Source organism: Ornithorhynchus anatinus, chromosome 20, assembly GCF_004115215.2.
Source record: "Ornithorhynchus anatinus isolate Pmale09 chromosome 20, mOrnAna1.pri.v4, whole genome shotgun sequence".
Lineage (NCBI taxonomy): Eukaryota > Metazoa > Chordata > Mammalia > Monotremata > Ornithorhynchidae > Ornithorhynchus > Ornithorhynchus anatinus.
In genome coordinates this window covers 8,493,796-8,515,866 of record NC_041747.1, presented here as the reverse complement: position 1 = coordinate 8,515,866, position 22,071 = coordinate 8,493,796, and the positions used below count along the sequence as shown (strand labels likewise).

General features: G+C 42.9%; 1 protein-coding gene across 3 annotated transcripts; it reads left to right on the top strand.

The window, feature by feature from the left end:
• The first annotated feature begins 3,825 nt into the window (after positions 1–3,825).
• CDADC1 (cytidine and dCMP deaminase domain containing 1) lies at positions 3,826–20,578 on the top strand. 3 transcript variants are annotated; one of them, XM_001513890.5, is made up of 10 exons: positions 3,836–4,012; positions 5,444–5,538; positions 7,368–7,442; positions 9,407–9,584; positions 10,832–11,410; positions 14,244–14,293; positions 16,021–16,190; positions 18,082–18,271; positions 18,983–19,043; positions 20,228–20,578. In XM_001513890.5, exons 1-10 carry the CDS (start codon positions 3,931–3,933, stop codon positions 20,299–20,301), a joined length of 1,554 nt encoding a protein of 517 aa, XP_001513940.2. In that variant the 5' UTR covers positions 3,836–3,930; the 3' UTR covers positions 20,302–20,578. The 3 variants fall into 3 exon arrangements, with proteins under 3 accessions (XP_039770902.1, XP_001513940.2, XP_028904275.1); XM_029048442.2 differs by lacking the exon at positions 3,836–4,012 and adding an exon at positions 4,405–4,571; XM_039914968.1 differs by lacking the exons at positions 14,244–14,293; positions 16,021–16,190; positions 18,082–18,271; positions 18,983–19,043; positions 20,228–20,578 and adding an exon at positions 12,330–12,643 and having other exon boundaries at positions 3,826–4,012.
• The last annotated feature ends 1,493 nt before the right edge of the window (positions 20,579–22,071 follow it).

The window sequence follows — 22,071 nt, the reverse complement described above, 5'->3', positions numbered from 1 at the left end:
GAGTGGGGCTGCCTGTCTTCTGAAAACTGTGAGTATTTCAACTCAGTTGGTTTTGCAGGTGTCCCCAAAACCTTTCTAATTATCTGGAAGCTTTTTTTGGGTACATCCTCTGGTCCTAACCTGCTGTACCTTCAAATATGTAAAGGTTTTTTCGGAAACATAAATAAGCAGGGATATTTTTTAAATTGGGATCTTTCTGAGAATTTAAACAATACCCCATAGGTTCCTAGCACATTTATAACCAACATTTATTTCCCTCCTAGTACAGAACAAAGTGTAGTGGACACTTGCAAATATTCAGGGCTGTTAGGGGAGCCTCTGGAGGATTAGGATAGTAATAATAATTATGGTATTTAAGCGCTTACTATGTGCCAAGCACTGTTCTAAGCACTGGGGTAAATAAAAAGTCATCAGATTGTCCCAGGTTGGGCTGACAGTCCCAAGCCCCATTTTACATATGAGGTTACTGAGGCGCGGAGAAGTAAAGTGGCTTGCCCAAGTACTACTTGCTATTTTATACCTTGGCAGAGCTAAGGGGGAATTATCTAGTAACGGAGTTTTTCCCCTCTTAATTGAATGAAGAGTTATTTTTGTTTAACATGGAGCGCTCCTTTATTTATTTGAAGAAATAAGATTTGTTACAAGATTTTTTATTTTTTTTTTACACTGATGACCAGGATTTTACTGGTAGTCTGGTGTAGAAAAATACCTCCATTTTAGAGATTTTTTTTTTTTTTTAAACCCGTGGCAAATGAGATGAGACAACAGCATGTTTCCTTGCAATGCTCTTGAGGATAAGAAAAACCAGTAAATGACCCCTGTAATTTGTGCGTGTTGTTTAAAAAAAAATTAAAAGTACACTTATGACTCAAGCCTATTTGCCTCCTTCTCACTGAGTAATTTCCAGTTGTTCTTTGTCCTGAAGAAGCAGAAGGCAACACGGGATGTCAGCAGTCTGGATCAGCAGGGGGTAAGAATACTTGCCACCCTGGGTCTTGGTTTAATAGAAAATGTGCCATAAAACTTCTCCCCTGCCTCCAGCCTCAGAACAAAAGGTGTTTGGGGATGCAAGTTCGGCAAAGGGATCAAGGAGCAAGTGGAAAGGGGAATTGGTAGATGGAGAGAGGTTCAAAGGCCTTGACAAAGCTCCAAAGCACAGGGTTGAATGATCATGGGATTGGAATATCAAGATGAGGAAATGAAGGGTTGAAATAAAACTAGGCCTGCAAACTGAGGTGTCAGTGGGAGTCATCACTCACACGGAATTGGGCCTGAGGGGAGATGCAGTAAGGTCTAGTGCAAAGAACTTAGGCCTGGCAGTCAAGGGACCTATGTTCTCATCCCACTCTGTCATGTCTCTGCTGTGTGTGTTTGTGTGTGACCTTGGGCGAGTCACTTAACATCTCTAGGCTTCAGTATCCTTATCTGTAAATGGGATTAAATTCTTATTCTCTTTCCCTTATTCATTCAATCGTATTTGCTTACTGTGTGTGGACCACTGTACTGTGCACTTGAGAGGCTATAATACAACAATAAACAGACACATGTGGGAGAGAGACTGAATCAGATCTTACTATCTATCCCAGGGCTTGGCACATACTGGGCACTTAACACCATTATTATTATTATTGAAGAGAAAATGGGGAGTGTCTCTGTGTGTGTGTTTTTAAGGCTTGAAGATGTTGCTCTCCTGAGTGCCTGGCATTCTTTTTTTTCTCCCTCCTGTGGCTGTGATCTTGTTGATGCCTCCTCTGCTCTAAAGATTCGCTCCATTTCTAATTGTTAAACAGTGCGTCTGGCTTCTGCCGCTGTCTCTTAGTCGTCCTCTGCTTAAGCACCATTGTCTGGGATTTTGCTTCATAAACCAATCCAACTGAAGGGTTTATCTTGTCTGCAAACACACAAATATGACTAAATACATGTATATCTATGAAGGCTTCCCATTCTGGGGCAAGTCAAGAACTGTTTGTGTTTTTTCTTAATATCAAATTAATGTTGTAGATGCATGTTAGCTGACTTAAGCCAAATGTTTCCCAGATGACTTTCTGGGGCAGCCCAGTTCTGCTGTTAAGAAAGCTCCAGTCAGTTCCTCTTTTGAAATGGGATGTTTCCACAGGCACTGACAGAGCCTTCAGGAAATACACGCAAGAAGGAAAGGGAGCAGAAATCAGAAATGTTAAATAAGAAATAAAAAATGTATTCTTTCCTTCTCTATGCCACCTCTCCGTATCCTTCCTTCTTTTCTGCTGGCGCTGCCACCTAGCTGATATTTTCACTAACGATCTAGGCTTCAGGTTCTCCCCCTTGGTCATGAGCGAGAGGACCTTGGGAGTCCGGATGATCCACGCTGCCCAAGTTAATTGAGGTGGAGGCACTTAAATGACTGCCGCTGCTGCTTCCTCCACCCACCGTCCCTTGGGGTTCTGACCATCTCCCCACCCGCTCTCCTGACAGCACTTATGTACCTATCTTTTGTGGTCAGGTCCTTCCCTTACCTGTAATTTTCGTGTCTATCTCTCCCACTAGGATTATAAACTCCTCAAGGGAAGGGATCATGTCTATTTAACTGTCTTGTACAGTTCCCTACACAGAGCAAAGACTCACATACTATTAATTGGCATCCCTTAACTAACATCCATCACATGTGATCACACCATTTTAGACGAGAAACAGAAGTCCTACCCACTATAGAGGAATATCAAGATTCCTAACTTCATATGGGCATTCTTAACTCTGACTTTCCAGAGCATATTAATCTATGTGGCACCGAGTTTATTTTTCTAGAAATGCTGTCAGGGACAGTAAATGGAAAGCATGGAAAACACATTTATTCACTCTGGCAGTCTTGCCATGCTCACAAAGCCACCTTTCCACTTAAGGGAATCTGGAGTTTGTCTCAGGCTTCCATTTCATTTTCCAAGGCCTTAACTGCTGCCAGTAAGTTGCCCTCTGAGCGGTTAGTTTGGAAAACCTTAACTTGGGGCCGTATTCACAGTTACGGTCTTTGCTTGCGAGGCCCAAAGAAGGGTTTACCTATGCAGGGTTCACCCTTGGGCAGAGGAAACACGACAGTCATTCAATCATTCAATAGTATTTATTGAGCACTTACTATGTGCAGAGCACTGTACTAAGTGCTTGGAATGTACAATTCAGCAACAGATAGAGACAATCCCTGCCCAATGACAGGCTCACAGTCTAATCACGGGAGACAGACAAAGACAAGACCACTTAATCACAATAAGTAGAATCAAGGGGATGTTCACCTCATTAACAAAATAAATAGGTTAATAAAAATATATACAAATGAGCACAGTCCTGAGGGGAGGGGGTTGGGGGAGGAGGAGAGGGAAAGGGGGCTCAGCTGAGGGGAGGGGAAGGGGGAATCAAAGCTGTAAACTGAAGCTGTAAGCTTCACTCAAGCCATCATCTTAGAACTGCCCACCCCTACTCACTTATCTGCTGCATGGCAGATGGTGCCACACGTCAGCCATGTCATCTGCTAGAATGGCCACTCGGTCCTTCACATCACCCACAAGCACCATTCGGTCCACTTCATTGGCCTTCTTCCGCTCCTTATGTATCAGTGCAAAGTCCACATTTAACCGGTCAGCAATAGAGGTGATCCTTTTAGCTCCACCAGCATCAGGTTGTTGCATACATGTGAAGCGCTCCGTGGTAGCGAGACACGGTGGGATCCTGTTCTGGGCAGCAGCGGCTTGGGAGAGAGTTGAGGGTGGAGGCCTCGTCACCTTATTCCGAGGAGGCGGCCGCCGCGCAAGCGCGGTGGGGGCGGGTGACGTCATCCCCCCGCGACGCCGCGGCGGTGGCGGTGGCGGCCAGGGGGCCGGGGCTGAGGAGAAGCGGTGGCGGGGCCGGGACGATGTCCGTGTGCAGGGCATTGCCGGGGCGGCGGAGGCCTCGGGGGGCGGGATGAAAGAAGCGGCGCAGATGCAAGGGCGGGAGGGTGCGGGGGCCTGGCGCTCGGTCGGCACCCAGACGGGCAGCGTCACCGGTGAGGGGGCCCCGCGGCCTACTCCTCCTCTTTCTTCTCTCCTCCTCCCCCTCTCCTTCCCCTCCTTCTCTTCACCTGCGGCTCCGCACTCCCCCCCTTTTGCTCCCCTAAACGCTTCTGCCTCTGTTGCCCCGCTTCATTCCTCTGCCTCTCGCCCGGCCCCTCCGTCCTGTCCTTCCCTCAGCCCGTCCTTCAGCCCTTCCCTCAGCCCGTCCCTCAATCCTTCCTTCAGTCCTTCCCTCAGTCCTTCTCTCAGCCCGTCCTTCAGTCCTTCCCTCAGCCTGTCCCTCAATCCTTCCCTCAGCCCGTCCTTCAGCCCTTCCCTCAGCCCGTCCCTCAATCCTTCCTTCAGTCCTTCCCTCAGTCCTTCCCTCAGTCCTTCTCTCAGCCCGTCCTTCAGCCCGTCTCGCAGTCCTTCCCTGAGCCCGTCCTTCAGTCCTTCCCTCAGCCCGTCCCTCAGTCCTTCTCTCAGCCCGTCCCCATCCCCGACTCCGACGGGTCGCCAAACTTCACTCTCTGTGAGGAAATCATCGAGAAGAACCTCATCTCGTCCCAACCGGTGGGCTAGATAGACCTTTTTTTTCCCCCCAAGTTAATTCTGCGGGGCACATAGTGATTATAAGCCCCGTGAAGCAGCGTGGCTCAGTGGAAAGAGCCCGGGCTTGGGAGTCAGAGGTCATGGGTTCGACTCCCGGCTCTGCCACTTGTCAGCTGTGTGACTGTGGGCAAGTCACTTCACTTCTCTGGGCCTCAGTTACCTCATCTGTCAAATGGGGATTAACTGTGAGCCTCACGTTGGACAACCCGATTACCCTAGATCTACCCCAGTGCTTAGAACAGTGCTGTGCCCGTCGTAAGCGCTTAACAAATACCAACATATAAGCAAATGCCGCAGTATTGGTATATTACTGTTGTTATAGAGAAGCAACGTGGCTCAGTGGAAGGAGCCCGGGCTTGGGAGTCAGAGGTCATGGGTTCGAATCCCGACTCCACCCCTCGTCAGCTGTGTGACGGTGGGCAAGTCACTTCACTGGGCCTCAGTGACCTCATCTGTAAAATGGGGATGAAGACTGTGAGCTTCATGTGGGACAACCTGATTCCCCTGTGTCTACCCCAGCGCTTAGAACAGTGATCTGCACATAGAAAGCACTTAACAAATACCAACATTATTATTATCACATATTATGTCAGTTATCTTCCTATGTAGTTCAGTTTTGAAATTTTAGTTCCTGTTAGTCACCACAGTCCTCTTAATTCCCTGCCCATTCCCTTCTCCTAACTGCAGAATAAGATAGTGAAGCAGAACAACTGATGCAACTGCTTATATGTATGTATGTATATATTCATATATATACACCTATACCTATATAGCATCCGTATATGTTCTGTATGTATTTTAATCAGCAGTACAATGGGCGTTCCTGTTTTCAGGTCAAATTCCAAGACTTTCGAAAGTCAACCTTTTCACTCTGCTCAGCCTCTGGATGGAACTCTTTCCAACTCCTGGACAGAATCAAGAGTCACAGGTATAATTTGTCGATTCCTCATTGGTTTCCCCTAATTGTACGAAGTCCATTTGCATCAATTTTCCCAAACCCTAAAGTGCCCTTACATAGTTTTTCATTTAAAAATTAACCTTGCAGCAGGTTTAAGAAGTGTTTGGCCGTGGGTTGGCAGTTTTACACTTGTGACTCCGCGATATGGTTATAGGTTATAAATGTTATCAAAATATGGAACTTTAATTTTCACTCTGATCATGATGCGCATATTTTATGGGAATTATTTTCCTCAGATAACTGTGCTGTTCATGTGTCTATATGCCTTGGCCATTGAGTCAGAGACCTTGTTCTGAATTTAGGTTGATTGAGCCCCAATCTAATAGAAATATCAAGATGTGAAATAATAATGTTGGTATTTGTTAAGTGCTTACTATGTGCCGAGCACTGTTCTAAGCGCTGGTGTGTACAGGCAAAAATGTGCCTGAAGATATACCCCCGCCACACACCCCTATGATCATCTTTCTAACTCTAAAAAGTGTGCATTTAGAAAGATTCCTTGTTTGAATTCAGTCTAGTGAGAGAGGGTGCAGGGTGAAGACTGTATTCAAGAGGTTTTGTTTGTTCACTAGGGTGAGCTCAGTTGGTTATAGAACATCCATGAGGATGAAGGTTTCAGTGACTGGGAGATCTTGAAGTCTAACGATAGCTGTTGACATTAGGGGGAAGGAGGGCCTGTCCCTTGGGAGGGCAGGTGGCTGGCTGGCTGGTTCTGCAGCCCCTGGGGCCTCACTTGCCTACTGCTAGGACTAGAGTTAGGAACCAAAATGACATCTTGTAAGCAGAAGTTGGAAGAGTAAAGAAAATAAAACAAACGCTTTGATAAAGAGGAAAGTGTTGGTAATCAATGCCCTTTGGTAGGACAGAGACTGTCGCCCTGGCAAGTATGCTGTCCGCCAGAAGCCTGAATTTGAAATTAATAAGTGGTATTTATTAAACACTGCAGAGCACCATACTAAGCACCTGGGAGAGTACAGTACACAGAGTTGATAGAGGCAATCCCTGCCCATAAGAATCTCACAGACTGGGGGGAAGACAGATATTAAAATAAATTACAGGTGGGTATGTACGCAAGTACTCTGGAGCTGGGAGGAGGTGATTATTCATTTAGTTGTATTAAGTGCTTACTGTGTGCAGAGCACTGTACTTATCAAAGTGCTTATTACAGTGGTTAATCAAAGTGATTATCAAAGTGTTTAAAGGGGAACGGATCCAGATGCTTAGGAGACATCAGAGAAGTGAGAGCTTAGAGCTTAAGCGCTTAGTACAGTGCTCTGCACATAATAAGCACTCAATACTATTGAATAGTTAGGGAAGGCCCCTTGGAGGAGATGTGGTTTTAGTAGGACTTTGAAGCTAAGGAGAGAGGTGGTGTGTTGGATAAGAACGGAGAAGGGAGTTCCAGGCCAGAGGGAGAACATGGGCAAGGGACTAGTGGTGAGAAAGACAAGACACAGTGAGAAAGTTGGTGTTAGGGAGTTCCAGGTGTGAGGCAGGATGTGAGTGACGGCTCAAGAGAGAGAGATGAGATCAAGGTTGTTGAAGCCATGGAAGCAAATGAGTTGTCCAAGGGAGTGTGGGTGGATTGGGAATAGAAGGGGACCCAGAACTGACCTTGAGAGACTCCCATAGGGTGGGGAAGCAGAGGAGGAGCCCATAAAAGAGAGTGAGAATCAGCAGCCACAGAGATAGGAGAACGGGGAGAGGGCAGTTAGTGAGATCAAGGTTAGATAATACATGACAGAATGTTATATATGACATAATCTTGTGTAACATAGACTTTTAAAAACTCTGTCCAGAAAAAGGAAGCAGAAAGCTGTGGACACTTAGAAAAGAATGAAGACACTGCAAAAATATTGGCTGATAAAAAGCAGGTTAGTGGATTGTTCTTTTTTCCAAATTGATCATATCCATTATAACTACTTTGGGTGACATTTTGTAGGATTTTAAAAACATTATTCAAGCAAGGCAAGAAAGGATTTGGGGGGAATTAACAGGTCATAAATATAATAGCTGATGCTTAGTGAAGGGTTAGGTTAACTAGTAAGAGATTGTAAATTTTAAAAGGATAATCGAGTCCTGAGCATGAAGCAGTCTTATAAAAAAAAAACTCAAGGGTTTACACTCGAGAGTCCTCATAAATTGAAAACTACCTGTAGGTTGAATTTATGGACCCCCTAAAATTGCACTTCTTTTTCAGATTTTTCTTAGTGCTTCATCTCCAAATTCTACATGGAGAAAGGATCGAGTAATCTCCACTTAGCTCAGTACAGCTAGAAATCTTACTAGGCTGTATAGTCATCTAGTGTTTTAATGAAGTAGTTGGGGGATTTTTATAATATATGAGGTCTGTACTCTGGGAGAAATGATGTAGAACCAAGGACATTTCTAATTTGGTACCAACATATTGTAGATCTCTTAAAACTTTTCAACAGGTTCTGCCTTTCATATTCTTGAATTTTCTCTAATTGCTTAAAGAGATCAAGAATATTTCACGTTTTCAGTTTGTTCATTCAATTCATCTGACCGTATTTGAGCACTTACTGTGTGTGTGTGTGTGTGCACAGCACTGTATTACACCCTTGGAAGAGTACAATACAACAATAAATAGGCACATTCCATGCCCAAAATGAGCTTACAGTCTGGAAGGTGTAGTTTTCTGTGGCTAAGTTCTATAAAGTTGGTTTTGTTAGCTCCAGTGACCCAGGAATCAAATTTTCCACCCCAGATTTTTTATTGAGAATGCCACTTTTGGAAACCTTAGGTATTTGGTCCTCAGAGTACATTTAATACTGGAGAAAGTGCTGCTCTGATGATGACTTCACAGTGAAAACCTCCTTTTCTCCCCGGACTGTCCCCTTAGAGTAGCACAAGTTGGCCATACATTGTGTGCAGAGGTGCTTGGGAGAGTACACTGTAACAGAGTTGGTAGAGACATTCCCTGCCCACAATCTAAAGGGAATGCTGGTGGGTAAGACAGGAACCCCTCCTCCCCCACCCAACCCCCACCCATCCTCCCTTTTTCAGATGTTTAGAAAGAGATCCATTCACTGCAGTTAATTATTGCATTCCTCTGGGGACAGAGCAGCACTTAGACATTATCGATAATGTTAAAAAGAAAGTAAAGCAAAACTCCAGTCTTGCCTAGAACTCTTAGCTGTCCTTACTCTTTGACAAGATTTCATGAAACTTGGTTTTACATACAATGGTATGTTCATCTCTCTTGTTACTTGAGCTAAACGCAGTACTATGCATCGTTTGAGAAACAGCAACAATGCATACTTATGTGGCAACATCTTCAAAATATGTATTTTTTTTCAGTGAAGTACATCTTTGTAAATAGAGGCCGCATACCCAGGTTTTGTGAAGTATCCTGGACTTAAACTCTCTTAATGATCAAGTTAGCAAGGAGAGGGTCATTGAGCCTCTGAATAGATGGTGAGATATTTATATAGATTAGCTCCATTTCGCCTTTAAAAGCCATTAAGACCTTTTTGAAATATCATTTAATGTTTTAATCTCTTCAAACCACATGATATGGGGCTTTCAGCTACTGAGTTACTGATTAAATAGATTACTCCTAACCAGAAACGTTAACAATAGGCGCAAATTTTTTTAAATTAAATTGTAGGTGAGTAAAAATTTAGGAAGTTATTACAAGAAAGTGTACACAAACCTCCTTTGGTCTGTTTGCAATAAAATCAATAAGTGTGCTTGTGCCATTTTTATCATAAGTTAAAGAACTAAGTGCAAGTTTTAATTTTCAGAGAAAACCTATTAAGTATGACTGTTATATGTGTACCAGATCAAAATAACTCATCTTTGTATTTTGATCTAGGTGAAAAAAACTGGCCTTGTGGTGGTGAAAAACATGAAAATTGTTGGTCTTCATTGTTCAAGTGAAGATTTACATGCTGGCCAAATTGCTGTTATTAAGCGTGGATCAAGGCTGAAAAATTGTGATCTTTATTTTTCCAGAAAACCCTGTTCAGCATGTTTGAAAATGATTGTAAACGGTAAGTTAAAAATTGCAACCTCAGATCCCAAAAAGAAATGCTCTGGATCATTGAGGTTGAATTTGTTAATCTGAGCAGTCTGTTGTGACTAGCGACCTGAATGCTTTGGAGAGAGATAGAGATCCACATAGAGTCGTATCTTGCCATTTGTCAGGGTAATGTCAAAGTACCTTGCCGGGAATTGCAAAACTGCAAACGAAGACTTAAGCCAGGTTTCTGTGGCATCCCTCAATCCCTGCTGCCACCTGTTGATAGCCCCATGAAGGAAAGCCCTAGTCTGGCAAGAACAAGGAAACCAGGACTTGGGTGGCGGCAGGAATCTAACCCAATTTTTACATTTTGGTGGCTACCACTGTTTGCAACCCATTCATGTGGCAGCCAGAAAAGAGACAGCTAGAAGAGGTCACTGTGAGACAGAGGAGCAGCAAAGCTGTGGACTGCAAGATGTTAGCATACGGCAGCACTTTAAGAATTAGGTCATCTTTCCTGGATTGGGCCAGTTGCTGTTGATTTCATCACTTCCCTTTTGTGTGACTTGCATCAACTTCAGTAAGGCGTAGCATTAAGAGAGAATTGGATTTTTCATTTGTACGTGAAGGGGAAGATTTCTTAAAAAGCCCTCCTAATGTGGCCAAATGAAATTTAGGGAGAGTGAAAGTTTAAAAAAAAAAAATGCCAGCAGCTCTGAAGGCAAAGGAAGCTTTCTAGTGCAGTTTTGGGCATTCATAAGACCTAGCCACAGTATAGAAAGCTTTTGCTCTAGGATCACCCATTTGGCAGAGGTGAATGAAGGATAGGTAGCCAGTGGATATGAGCTTCTCTCTCTATTACTGACTTAAACTGCAACCCTGCTGTTTCACTGTTTTCTGAGCAGTGGGGAAAAAAGATAAAAAAAATGGCCACCCATTTCTTCAGAGAAGCAGGAAGATGCTGCTAAAAGTGGAAGTTTATTGTGCTTTGAAGAGAACTGTATAATCCAAGAACACTTTAACACTTTAAGGCTTGGAAAGGTCATTTAGAGGCAGGGGGTACCTCCTGGAAATTGGGTGAAGAGGAGGGGTGCAAACCCGCGTACTTCCTTTGTAGTCAAGATAATGTGACAGAGAAGTAGAGATTGGTATATTACCACTCGTCTCTTTTGGGTCTCAGAGTGAAATGTTGCACATTGTCCCAGGATTGGAAACACCGTAGAACATCTTGATTTCAGCATCTTTCAGGTGGATAATTGCCCACTCTTTGTGTTTCAGCTGGAGTGAACAGAATTTCTTACTGGCCCGCTGATCCAGAAATAAGCCTTCATCCAGAGGTTTCAAATCCTACAAGTACTGAAGACGCAAAGCTAGATGCCAAAGCAGTGGAAAGACTGAAATCAAACAGTCGGGCCCATGTCTGTGTGTTACTTCAACCCCTGGTGTATAATATGGTGTCATTTGCAGAGGAAACATCCTACAAGTGTGATTTCATTCAAAAAATTGCAAAAGCACAGCCTGACTTGAATAGCGACTTTTATTCTGAATGTAAACAAGAAAGAATAAAGGAATTTGAAATATTATTTCTGGTTTCAAATGAAGAGATGCATAAGCAAATACTGATGACTATCGGCTTGGAGAATCTATGTGAAAATCCATACTTTAGCAGCCTAAGACAAAATATGAAAGACTTCATCCTTCTTTTGGCCACAGTGGCTTCCAGTGTGCCCAACTTTAAACACTTTGGATTTTATTGTAGTGATGCCCAGCAGCTTCAAGCACTGCACAATGAAAGCTTGTCCCAAGAAATTGCGAGGCACTGTATGGTTCAGGCCAGGTTATTGGCATATCGGACTGGTGAGTACATGTGCTCTGTACATTCTGGTTGGCTTTACCACGACAATGTTATAATGGTGTCAGAAATTAAAATTTGGATTTACTTCTTAATATTTTGCAGCCCTTAAAACTAGAAAAGTTAATGAAAGTAAACAGTATTGTGATTCCTTGTATAACTCATTGAACAGTATTCCTTTTTTTGTATTTAAGTGCTTACTATATGTCAAACGGTGTTGTAAGCACTGGGTTAGGTAAGAGTTAATTAGGTTGGATATAGTCCCTGTTTTGCATGGGGCTCACAGTCTAAATAGGAGGGGAATAGAAAAACTGAAGCACAGAGAAATGAAGTGACCTGTCTAAGGTCACATAGCAAGCATTTGGCAGAGCCGGGCTAAGACCCAGGTCCTCTGACTTCCAAGTTTGTGCTACGTCCATTACATATCTACAGTTGATGTTCAGTTAGTGTGAGGTTGATTATCCAGGAACCCATCTTCTTTTCCTCCTCCCCTTCCTCTTTCTCATCTTCTTCCCCCTCCTCTTCCTCCTTTCTGCTGGCCATTCTTGACTCTAAATAGTAAGTTCCTTTAAGCAGCCCCCAAAGAGGGACAGAGACCATGTCTAATTAACACCTGTGTATTCTCTCCTAGCACTTAGTACAGTCCACTGCCCATAGTAAGCTTTAATAAATATGATTACTACTATTAATACCAACTCTGTTGTACTCACCCAAGCACTTAATACAGTGCTGTGCACACAGTAAGTGCCCAATAAATACCACTGATGAATTGAACTGAAACAGTGCTGTGTTTCCTAGTGACAGGCAGGACTCGGAAAGGAGATAAAGTTCTTTCTAAACAGGGGAATTTAGTCACTGTGTAATAAGTCTGAAGATAAGTTTTTGGTGGCAGGGAGTTTGAAACTGTTCCATTTCTTACACCAGAACCCTGGCTCAGCCACAGGAATGGTAGTAGCTGGATTGGATTGGTGTATGGGCATCTGCTTTGGACCATCTCCAACTTTCCTGGGAGAAGAAAAGGGAAAGTCCTCAGCTACCAAGGAGCCTGTGGCAGTGCTGCACAACCATGGTACAGCCACCCAAGTCACGGAGCCTCACTCCTAGGAGGGGGCAAGACCATGCCTTTACTATGTATTTTTAGTCAATCGTATTTATTGAGCACCTGCTTTGTGCAGAGCACTGTACTAAGCACTTGGGAGAGTACAATACAAGAGAGTTGGTAGACATGTTTCTTGCCCAAAAGGAGCTTATAGCCAGTGAGTCCAGGCTCTGTCTGGGCTTCAAACTGGTGAAATGTGGTGAAGTGAGATCACTACACACTAGGGGCTCAGTTTGGTTCAGGCCCAATTTGAGGCCTTCAGTGTGGGTAGAATCAGATCTCAATTCCCCTAAACTCTCCTAGTCCCCACTCCTCATTACCTCAGGTAATTGAGAACTGACTGAATTCCATAATAGTCTTATCTGTCTCCAGATAATCAGTAGAAGAAAATACTAAAATGTAGTTTAAAGGAATTGGAAGACTGAATTAGTTCTTCCAAGTTTGAGGATAGAAAATATAGAAGCTCAGTGCAGAAGTCTTCATGAATGATGAAATTCACTGTGAGCCAAAGATATAAAACAGATGTGATTATTTTAAGATCACCACAACACCCCCGCAAAAAAAACCACATTTATTTTGTTCGCCTCTATAGAAGCCATGATTACTTTGTAGATGGCAGAGGCTGTCAAACAATGGCCGATTTTGTATACCCCTAGAAACTAGAGGTAGAACTAGAAAATGAACCAACAGGAAAGCAAGTTCTGTGGCAGGCACTTTAGTACGTCCAAACTTTGAAAAATGTTCTTTTAGTTTATAATAGCCCTGGAAGCTTGAAACTAAGTCTGGGTACCAACCCAATTCCATTTAGAATAAATCATTGCATCAACACTGGAGGCACAGGTTTAAAAAATACTTCAGATTTAATGGATGTCAGTTTATGAATTCAGTTTTTATTATTTCCACAAAATGCACATCTCCCACTGTATTTTTAGAGCTCTTTGCATTTGACCTGCATAATGAAAGCTATAGAATATTCCACAGCACTTGGCTTTTCAGAGCAAGAAAGGTATGAACACAATATTGGGCATTTCATTTCCCATTATGTTACTTATCCTTCTGATTTTCGGTTTTATTCTGAATCAAATTGTCAGTTTTCTTCCACCATAGAGAGCTTCCCAAGCCAAGATACATCAAGGTTTTGTATATAAGATATCAAAATGAATCTAAGAAACTGATGCCACCAACTTTAGAAACTAATGTTTGATTCTACAGGTCGCCATCCCAGAAATTCAAGTCGTCTATTCCTTTTTTTTTTCCTTTGGTGTTGGAGGCCATAAATTAACTTCCCCTGAGTTGGCAGCAAATAGTGAGCAAATATGAAAAAAAGATTCCACTGCAATTCAAAAACTTAGGACTTGCTAAAAGGATATAAAATTTACTTTTTTCTTTCAGTAAGTTAAGGACCCTGTGAACCACTAGAATGTGAAAAGTAATTTTACAGAAAGTTTTATTTCTAGGTGAAGCTCATTTGGTCTACCCTCCATCCTTCAGTCAGGCTTACAAACAGCCAAACAATCCTACTTTAACAAGCTTATGGTGAAGGAGATAGTCTCATTCTGCATTCCAGTGCTTCCAGCTGATCTTATTGTCCTTGTCAGTGGTGAGGACAATAATTGCTTGTTATAGAACAGTCCGAGTCTGGTTTCACTGAGGCACAGTTTCTCAAAATTAGAAAATATTTCACTATGCTCTACCCTGATAAAGAAACATACCAAGTCAGTATATCTTATGTGTTTCAGAGGATCATAAAACAGGAGTTGGAGCAGTAATTTGGGCAGAAGGGAAATCTGTAAGTATTAACATTCCTTTTCATATATTTGAATGTATAGTTTTTAATTTGATGATTAGGACTGAGTAGTATAGCCTTTACTGAGAACCAGCTGGACGCAATGCTTGGGAGGAACAAGAGAGCAAACTGGAGTAGTGGTTAAAGACAGCTGATATGTAAAATGGAAAAAGATGGTGGAGAACCTTGAAGCCAATCATGAGGACTCTCCATGGTGAGAGAAATGGAGAGCTAGTGGAGGTTTTTGAGGAGAAGGAGATGTAGCTTCAACAATGCACTTCGCCCAGCCCCTCTGTTTTAAAATAGCAGTAAATCAGTAAGGACGGCAGGCATTCTGTCTACAGGGCCGTACTGGGAATAATGATCCAGCCCTGTGACCCAGCATTAGTCTACTGTAAGCTTACTGTGGGCAGGGAACTGCTCTGCCAACTCTGTCGTATTGTGCTCTCCCAAGCTCTTAGTACAGTGCTCTGCACGTCCTAATCCCTCAAGGACCGCTGATGGTGATGAGATTGTGCGTGGTTGTTTAGATCTTCTATTTTTGCTAGCTGCATCACGTGTGCTCACATTCCCAGGGATCTGTAAGTACTTTTACTGCCTTGCCTGCTTGTAGTCCACCCTAAAGCAGAGCATAATCCATTGCAAAGCAGCGACGACTTAATTGAGCAGCAGGTCAGTTTAGTGGCATTTTATCAGGCGACCAGCAGGGGGCGACAAGTATCCCCTTGCCAAGGTGCCTGGAATATTGAACCAATGAAACATCATGAACATATCTATAAATTACTTATATCAATGTCTGTCTTCCCATTTAAGACTCTAAGATCCTTGTGGCAGGGAGTATATTTTTTTAGGGTACTTGTTAAGCGCCTACTATGTGCAAGGCACTGTTCTGAGCGATAGGAAGGATACAAGCTAATAAGGTTGGACACAGCCTATGTCCCTCATGGGCCTTAATCTCCTTTTTACAGATGAGGTAACCGAGGCCCGGAGAAGTGAGGTAGCTTGCCCAAGGTCACACAGCAGACAAGTGACGGAGCCAGGGTTAGAACCCAGGACCTTCTGACCCCCAGACCTGTGCTCTAGTCACTAGACCATGCTGCAACTCTATTGTATTCTTCCAAGCGCTTAGTACAATGCTCTGGACACAGTAAGCATTAATATTTATCACTGATAGATTGATAAGTCCTTTTGCCTGTAGCTGCCCACGGTATGACCAGCTAGGGACAACCACTGGGGTCCAGGGACCCTCGATGCCAGATATGTTCCTGAAACATCCTGTAGTCCCAGGGCATTTTGAACCTCTTAAGGAAAGTCTGAACCAAACAGGGACTCTCTTGGAGAAGATGGGAACCCTGAAGACTCAAAAGCCCAACCAGAATCCACCCACTTGGGAGCTGGGTTCACTGAAGTCATCACCACCTCAGGCCCACCACCCCAGGTGGTAGTCCCTGCTTGTTTTAGCATTCCTCGGAAGCCTTTGGGCTGCCTCAGGGTTTGGGGAGTAGATGTGGGAACCCCAGTAATCCAGAGGGCACTAAGCACTGGGCTGTGATTGGTGCCAGAACTTCTGGCTGCTACTTCCCAGGAAAGCATTTCACAGTGATGAATGATCCTCCTTATTGTCGGTTCACAGTTTAACGGTTCCTGGAGTTCTGGTGCGCGGCCCAGTTTTTCCCAACTTTTCAAAACAATAAACATGTCTGCTATTGGCGACTTACTTATTTTTGCAGAAAAATTGTGATGGAACAGGAGCTATGTATTTCATAGGCTGTGGATACAATGCCTTTCCCGTTGGATCCGAGTATGCTGACTTCCCACATATGGATGACAAACAGAAAGACCGCGAGATAAGAAAATTCAGATACATTATTCATGCTGAGCAGAACGCCTTGACATTTAGGTAGGGCACTTCTTTTCAGAATAAGTATGTTTCTTTAAAACAGGGCGGAAAGTAGTTTTCTTAAATTTAAGACATGATTACACAGTCTTACTGAAATGCCAAGCAATTTTCGTTTTGGGCAACGGAGGAGTAAGTGTAGCCTCTGTTTGCATGCATTCTGATGTATTTCTCCACCTAAGGCTGTTCCCTTAGGTGCAGTGCTCTTGTTCTTGTCTGAATGCTGAACACAATCCACGTGAATGACAATTTCCCAACTTGTAAGGTGGACTTTTCTTTTTGTTCCCGAGGCAAAATCCATCTATGATTACCTTTAGGCCCTCCTCAGATGGTACTATTTCATTGTGTAAAATCCTCCATTGTGCTCCAATTGGGCACTTATCACATAATTTTGATCTTGGCAGGGTGTTTGCTTAGCCAATTTGCCAATTATATTTGGCAATGTCTTAAGCTTTTTTAAAATGTGTTACTCTAGTACTCAGCTAGCCCTTGATAGCCCTCCTCTCCTCTGTCACCTCTTTAGGCAGCAGGGTCTTTGGGAATGAAGGAGGCAGTGGAATGGAGAGAGGCCTAGACGGGCAGCACAGCTCCTCAGGTTCCAGAGCTTCCTGCTGCCTTCTGGGGACTGAAACAATAGTGAGCATGAATGAGAAGCAGCGTGGCATAGTGGAAAGAACATGGGCCTGAGAGTCAGAGGAAATCCTGGCTCTGCCACTTGTCTGCTGTATGACCTTGGGCAAGTCTCTTAACTTCTCTATGCTTCAGTTCCTTCATCTTTAAAATTGAGATTAAGACTGTGAGCCCCACATGAGCTAGGGATTATGTCCAATCTGATACGTATGTATCTCCCCCAGGATTTAGCACAGTGTTTGTCACCTAGTTTGCACTTACCAAATAGATAAAAAAAAGCCCTGATTGTCATATATCTACACTGGTGCTTAGTGCTTGGTACATAGTCCATTGCTTGGCAAAAATAGCATAATAGTAATAATTTTCCTATGGTGATGCAGGTGCAAAAAGAAACAGGAACCAGGGCCATGGGAGCCTACTGACTGACTTTCTTCCTAAATCCATAGTGTGTCTGTTAGAAGCCTGTTGCTTCCCCCGATCCCTGGCCGGGGCCCCTGCTGCCCGAGGGAGTGAAGTGGGTGGGAGAGGCTGGGGAAAGTGCTGTGCAGGGAGTCGAGAACCATTCCTGGAAACCTGAGAAATAGAATGATTCCTGCCCTCTCACTGTGCCTCGTTTTCACCTGGCCCGCCATCCACCTCCGGCCTAGTACGCCCTCCCTCCTCAAATCCGCCAAACAATCACACTAACCCCCCTTCAAAGCCCTATTGAAGGCTCACCACCTCCAGGAGGCCTTCCCAGAGTAACCCCCTTTTCCTCCCCTCCCCATCACCCAACTTGCTCCCTTTGCACTATTCCCCACCCAGCACTTGTGTATATGTGTACACAAGTAATTATATTAATGATGGGTATATATTTATAATTCTATTTATATTGATCCTATTGATGTCTGTTTACTTGTTTTGATGCCTTTCTTCCACCTTCTAGACTGTGAGCCCCTTGGGGCAGGGATTGCCTATACTTGTTGCTTAATTTTACTTTCCAAGCTCCTAGTACAGTGCTCTGCACACAGTACAGTGCTCTGCACAATAAATACGACTGAATGAATGAATACCCCCTCCCCCTTCCTCCCAGTAGTTTCACCTGATGTGGGGTCTCTGGATTTCAGACCCATTGGCAATTCTCCCCTTGAGATCCCATGGTGCAGTGGGGGCAGAAGTGAACCAGAGTTCATTCTGTGAAAACCCCAGCCACCCATATTATTTCAGGGGCCTTTCTGATCATCCTCCTAAAACACTGACTTTTTTTTTTTTACATTCTTTATAGATGCCAAGAAATAAAACCCGAAGAGAGAAGCATGATTTTTGTAACTAAGTGCCCATGTGATGAGTGTGTACCTTTAATTAAAGGTGCTGGCATCAAGCAGATCTATGCAGGCGATGTAGACATTGGAAGAAAAAAGGCAGACATCTCTTACATGCGGTTTGGAGAACTTGAGGGTGTTAACAAATTTACAGTAAGTGGTTGAAAAATACTAGTCAGAAACTTAGTCGTCCCCATTTCCCTGCCCTCCCCTTCCCACTAATTAGTTAGCCACACTTCCACACGTTTTAGTAGAGCACAGTAATTCGATGTAGCCATTTCTTAGTTTATTTTTAATGTGTCCATTGGGATCTAACTTCATAAAAATGCTCCATTAGAATTCTCATGGGAAAATCAAACCATTTCAGTTAAGTTGGAGAAAAGCCTACTCCATTTCTCCCCCGACCGAGAGAAGTATGATGGGATAGCTTTCCTGTGATATTGTAAGAGAATTTAGGATTCATTCATTCATTCATTCAATAGTATTTATTGAGCGCTTACTATGTGCAGAGCACTGTACTAAGCGCTTGGGATGAACAAGTCGGCAACAGATAGAGACAGTCCCTGCCGTTTGACGGGCTTACAGTCTGATCGACGGGCTTACAGTCTAATCGGATAGAAAGGGATATCGAGAGGTCACTTGGCCCATTGCCCGGAAGCCCCAGGCAGTACTGCATCTGGGCCATCCTAGATCAATGAGTGTCTTTTCCAGTTCTCGGGCGAAATGCCGAATTAGTTCCTGCCAGTGTGCTTTTTTTGGAGCAAAATCTTAGAAGTTGCATTTGCAGCCATTTCACTGAATGGTATGTCCAGTAAGCCATATTGAGCTTTTCTGGGTTAAATGAAACATCTGTCCCTTTTACAGTGGCAGTGGAATCCTTCAGAGGCTCATATTCCTAATCAAGCTGATCCTGAAAGCAGAGAGAGTAAGTATATATAATTGCTTGTAAATCGCCAAGCGGGGAACACAGAAATGTAAAAATCAGGCCATTTTTTTCTGGTGAATTTTTTGTTCTGGTTAACAACAGTAATAATGATGGTAGTTAAGTATACACTATGTGCCAAACACTGTTTTAAGTGCATGGGTTGATACAAGGTAATAACATTAGATTGGATATTGTCCCTGTCCCACATTAGTCATGCCTTCCTGAGCTAAAACCCCAAAATCTCACAGATTCAGCTTGTTCGTTAACTCATTTAATGGTGTCAGATTTGTTAGCCAGCTAAAGACGGGAGCATTTCCTTCAACTACTTTTTGCCCCAGTTCAGGATTGTTTGACAGAAAAAAAAACAATTAGGTTGGGCTCAGGCAAGTGGCATTTTTCACATGAGATTGCAAACTTGGGAGTGATTCCTAACTGACTGACAACTGCTGCCCAGACATGATGGTGGCTCACACCTTATCTCCAGCCTGCCTATACTTTGCAGACTGCTCAGTTGTTACTCAAGGTGGCAGCCGGGTAGTTGGGACCAGGCCAGAGAACAGAGGAGTCGTGCCAACTGTCAGTCGTTTTAGCCAGCGCCCTTAGGATGCAGCGGTGGGACAGTAGTAAGTGGTGTTCAGGTGGTTAATTTGCACCACACAATCCCCACTAGTGTAAAGTGTTGACCTATTAGGTTTGCCTCATGCAGCTTTGGGCCCAGAGTAGATTTTTCTACTGAAAAATGACTTTCCTTAAACTCATTCGCCCCATTCAATTCCTACCATTTTGTAATACGTGTGGAATACCTACTGAATGTACATCATCTAAGCCTGATTCTTTCCCGCCCCTGCCCAAACCCCAGACCTACTTAAGGATACTAAAGCTTAAAAGCAAGATAACGTAGTAAGCAATAGATCTTTAAGTGGAATTGGTGTTACAACCAGTATTTGAGTGCTTGACTGATCCAACTCAGAGAAGATAAACCTGAGGCGTGTTTATCACATAGGCAGATGAGGCCAATAAGTTTCTTCCTAACATTAATCCAAGAGTGAGTTTTTGCCGTGCCTCCTAAATGTTACGATCGTAATAAAAAAAAATTGTAATTCTTTGAATCCTGGTAATGTCTTTGAATCGATCCATGCTGATTTAAAGTACTGTGTGCATCATGTGAATCTTCTGTACTTCAGATGGCGTTTTGAAAACCAAGTTACTGGAGGAAGACCACCACCAAAAGAAGAAGTTATGTCTTGGAGATGGTTAAAAGCAGCCCTTCCTGAATGAGAGTGAGAGTGAAGGTGTTGATTATTTTGATAGCACTTTTATATTCCAGCCAATAAGGATGGATCTTAATGAATGACTACAATGTATTTTTAAATATGCTAATTTATTATTTGAATGTGAATAATGTTAACAAGAATATTTTTGTTTAGATTTGGTGACTGTTTTAGAGACTTCAATAGTGTGTGTTATCATTACACTAAATGAGATGGTAATGGTGAATACAGAATGATGTATGGTTGCCTTTTGGTTTTCCCAAATTCAGTTAGTCAATTGGAAATTTGTTCATTACTACTAAATCGGGTTCTTACTGGGCAAGAGTCACGTGGCTCAGTGGAAAAAAGCCTGGGCTTCGGAGTCAGAGGTCATGAGTTCGACTCCCGGCTCTGCCACTCGTCAGCTGTGTGACTTTGGGCAAATCACTTAACTTCTCTGTGCCTCAGTTACCTCATCTGTAAAATGGGGATTAACTGAGCCTCACGTGGGGCAACCTGATTACCCAGTATCTACCCCAGTGCTTAGAACAGTGCTCTGCACATAGTAAGCGCTTAACAAATACCAACATTATTATTATTATTATTAGGTCTTTTGGGCTTCTAATTTTCCATTTAATGAAATCCGATCCCAGGGATAGAGTTAAATCTAATGGCCTAAAGAGTTTATATACTTCCAGAAGGGCCCAGTTGATCACATACCAGCAGGATCTGGTGTATTAGCATTAGTTCATAGAGAATTGTTGTTAAGATGCTATCTGACAGACTAATGGGCTGTATCCCAGGAATGCTAGAATATTTTTCAAATGGTCTGCAGGCTTCCAATTTAAAAATTCAGCAGTGACTGAGATACGATGTCATCACTGGATTTGAGTGGTATCAGATCATTGTTTTCTTAAAACTTCCTTGTCCATTAGAATGACTCCTAAAACCGTACTAGAATCTGGCCCTCAAAACTGGGGGCAGTTAATCTTTATTAGAGTACAGATTTCATCTAGAAAACCAAAACTAGCTCGAGGTTTCCTGGGGAATCAGTAGTCTTTGAAACTTAAAGATAGTATAACCTTTTCTCTAACCCCCACAGCACAATTGACATAAATATTAAGATAATATCAACTCTATCATTGACTTTCCTTCCCCTTTGCATTTTTATTTCCGGATCATTTTCTTCAAATTTCTTTTTGGGGATTGAACTGTCTTCTTATCCCAAATATAGTTTGTGTATTTGGGGAGGAGAATTTGAATTCATCTAATCAAATGGTCTATAAATGTAAGGATTAGAAATGTTTTACCTTTTGGCCTGTTTACAGACATTTAAATTTAGTTGATGTAATGAACGAAATTTTCACAATTTGGGATTGTAATCCTGGTTCAAAGACCACTAGAAAACCTGCTAAAATTAAGCAGTTAGGATCTCCTGTTCAAGGCTCCTGAGGCTGGATTCAGCAATACCCCCTTGGGATCTTCAAAAGAGAAAACAAACCTTAGCCCCCTCAAAAAAAATCCCTGTCATCACCGAGAGTATTTATTGAGCATTTACTGGGTGCAGAGCACTGTGTTAAATGCTGGGAGAAGACCATATAAAAGACACAGTGCCTACTCCCAAGAATCTTACAGCCTAGGAAGCAGACTGTGCAGTTTTCATCAGATTTGCTAGTATCATTAGATGAATGGGAGTCGAGTGCTCTAGAAGAGAAATAATTAATTTGGAGTTACCTGACATATAAGACTAATTCTAAAATTAAGGCTGAAGCAATCTT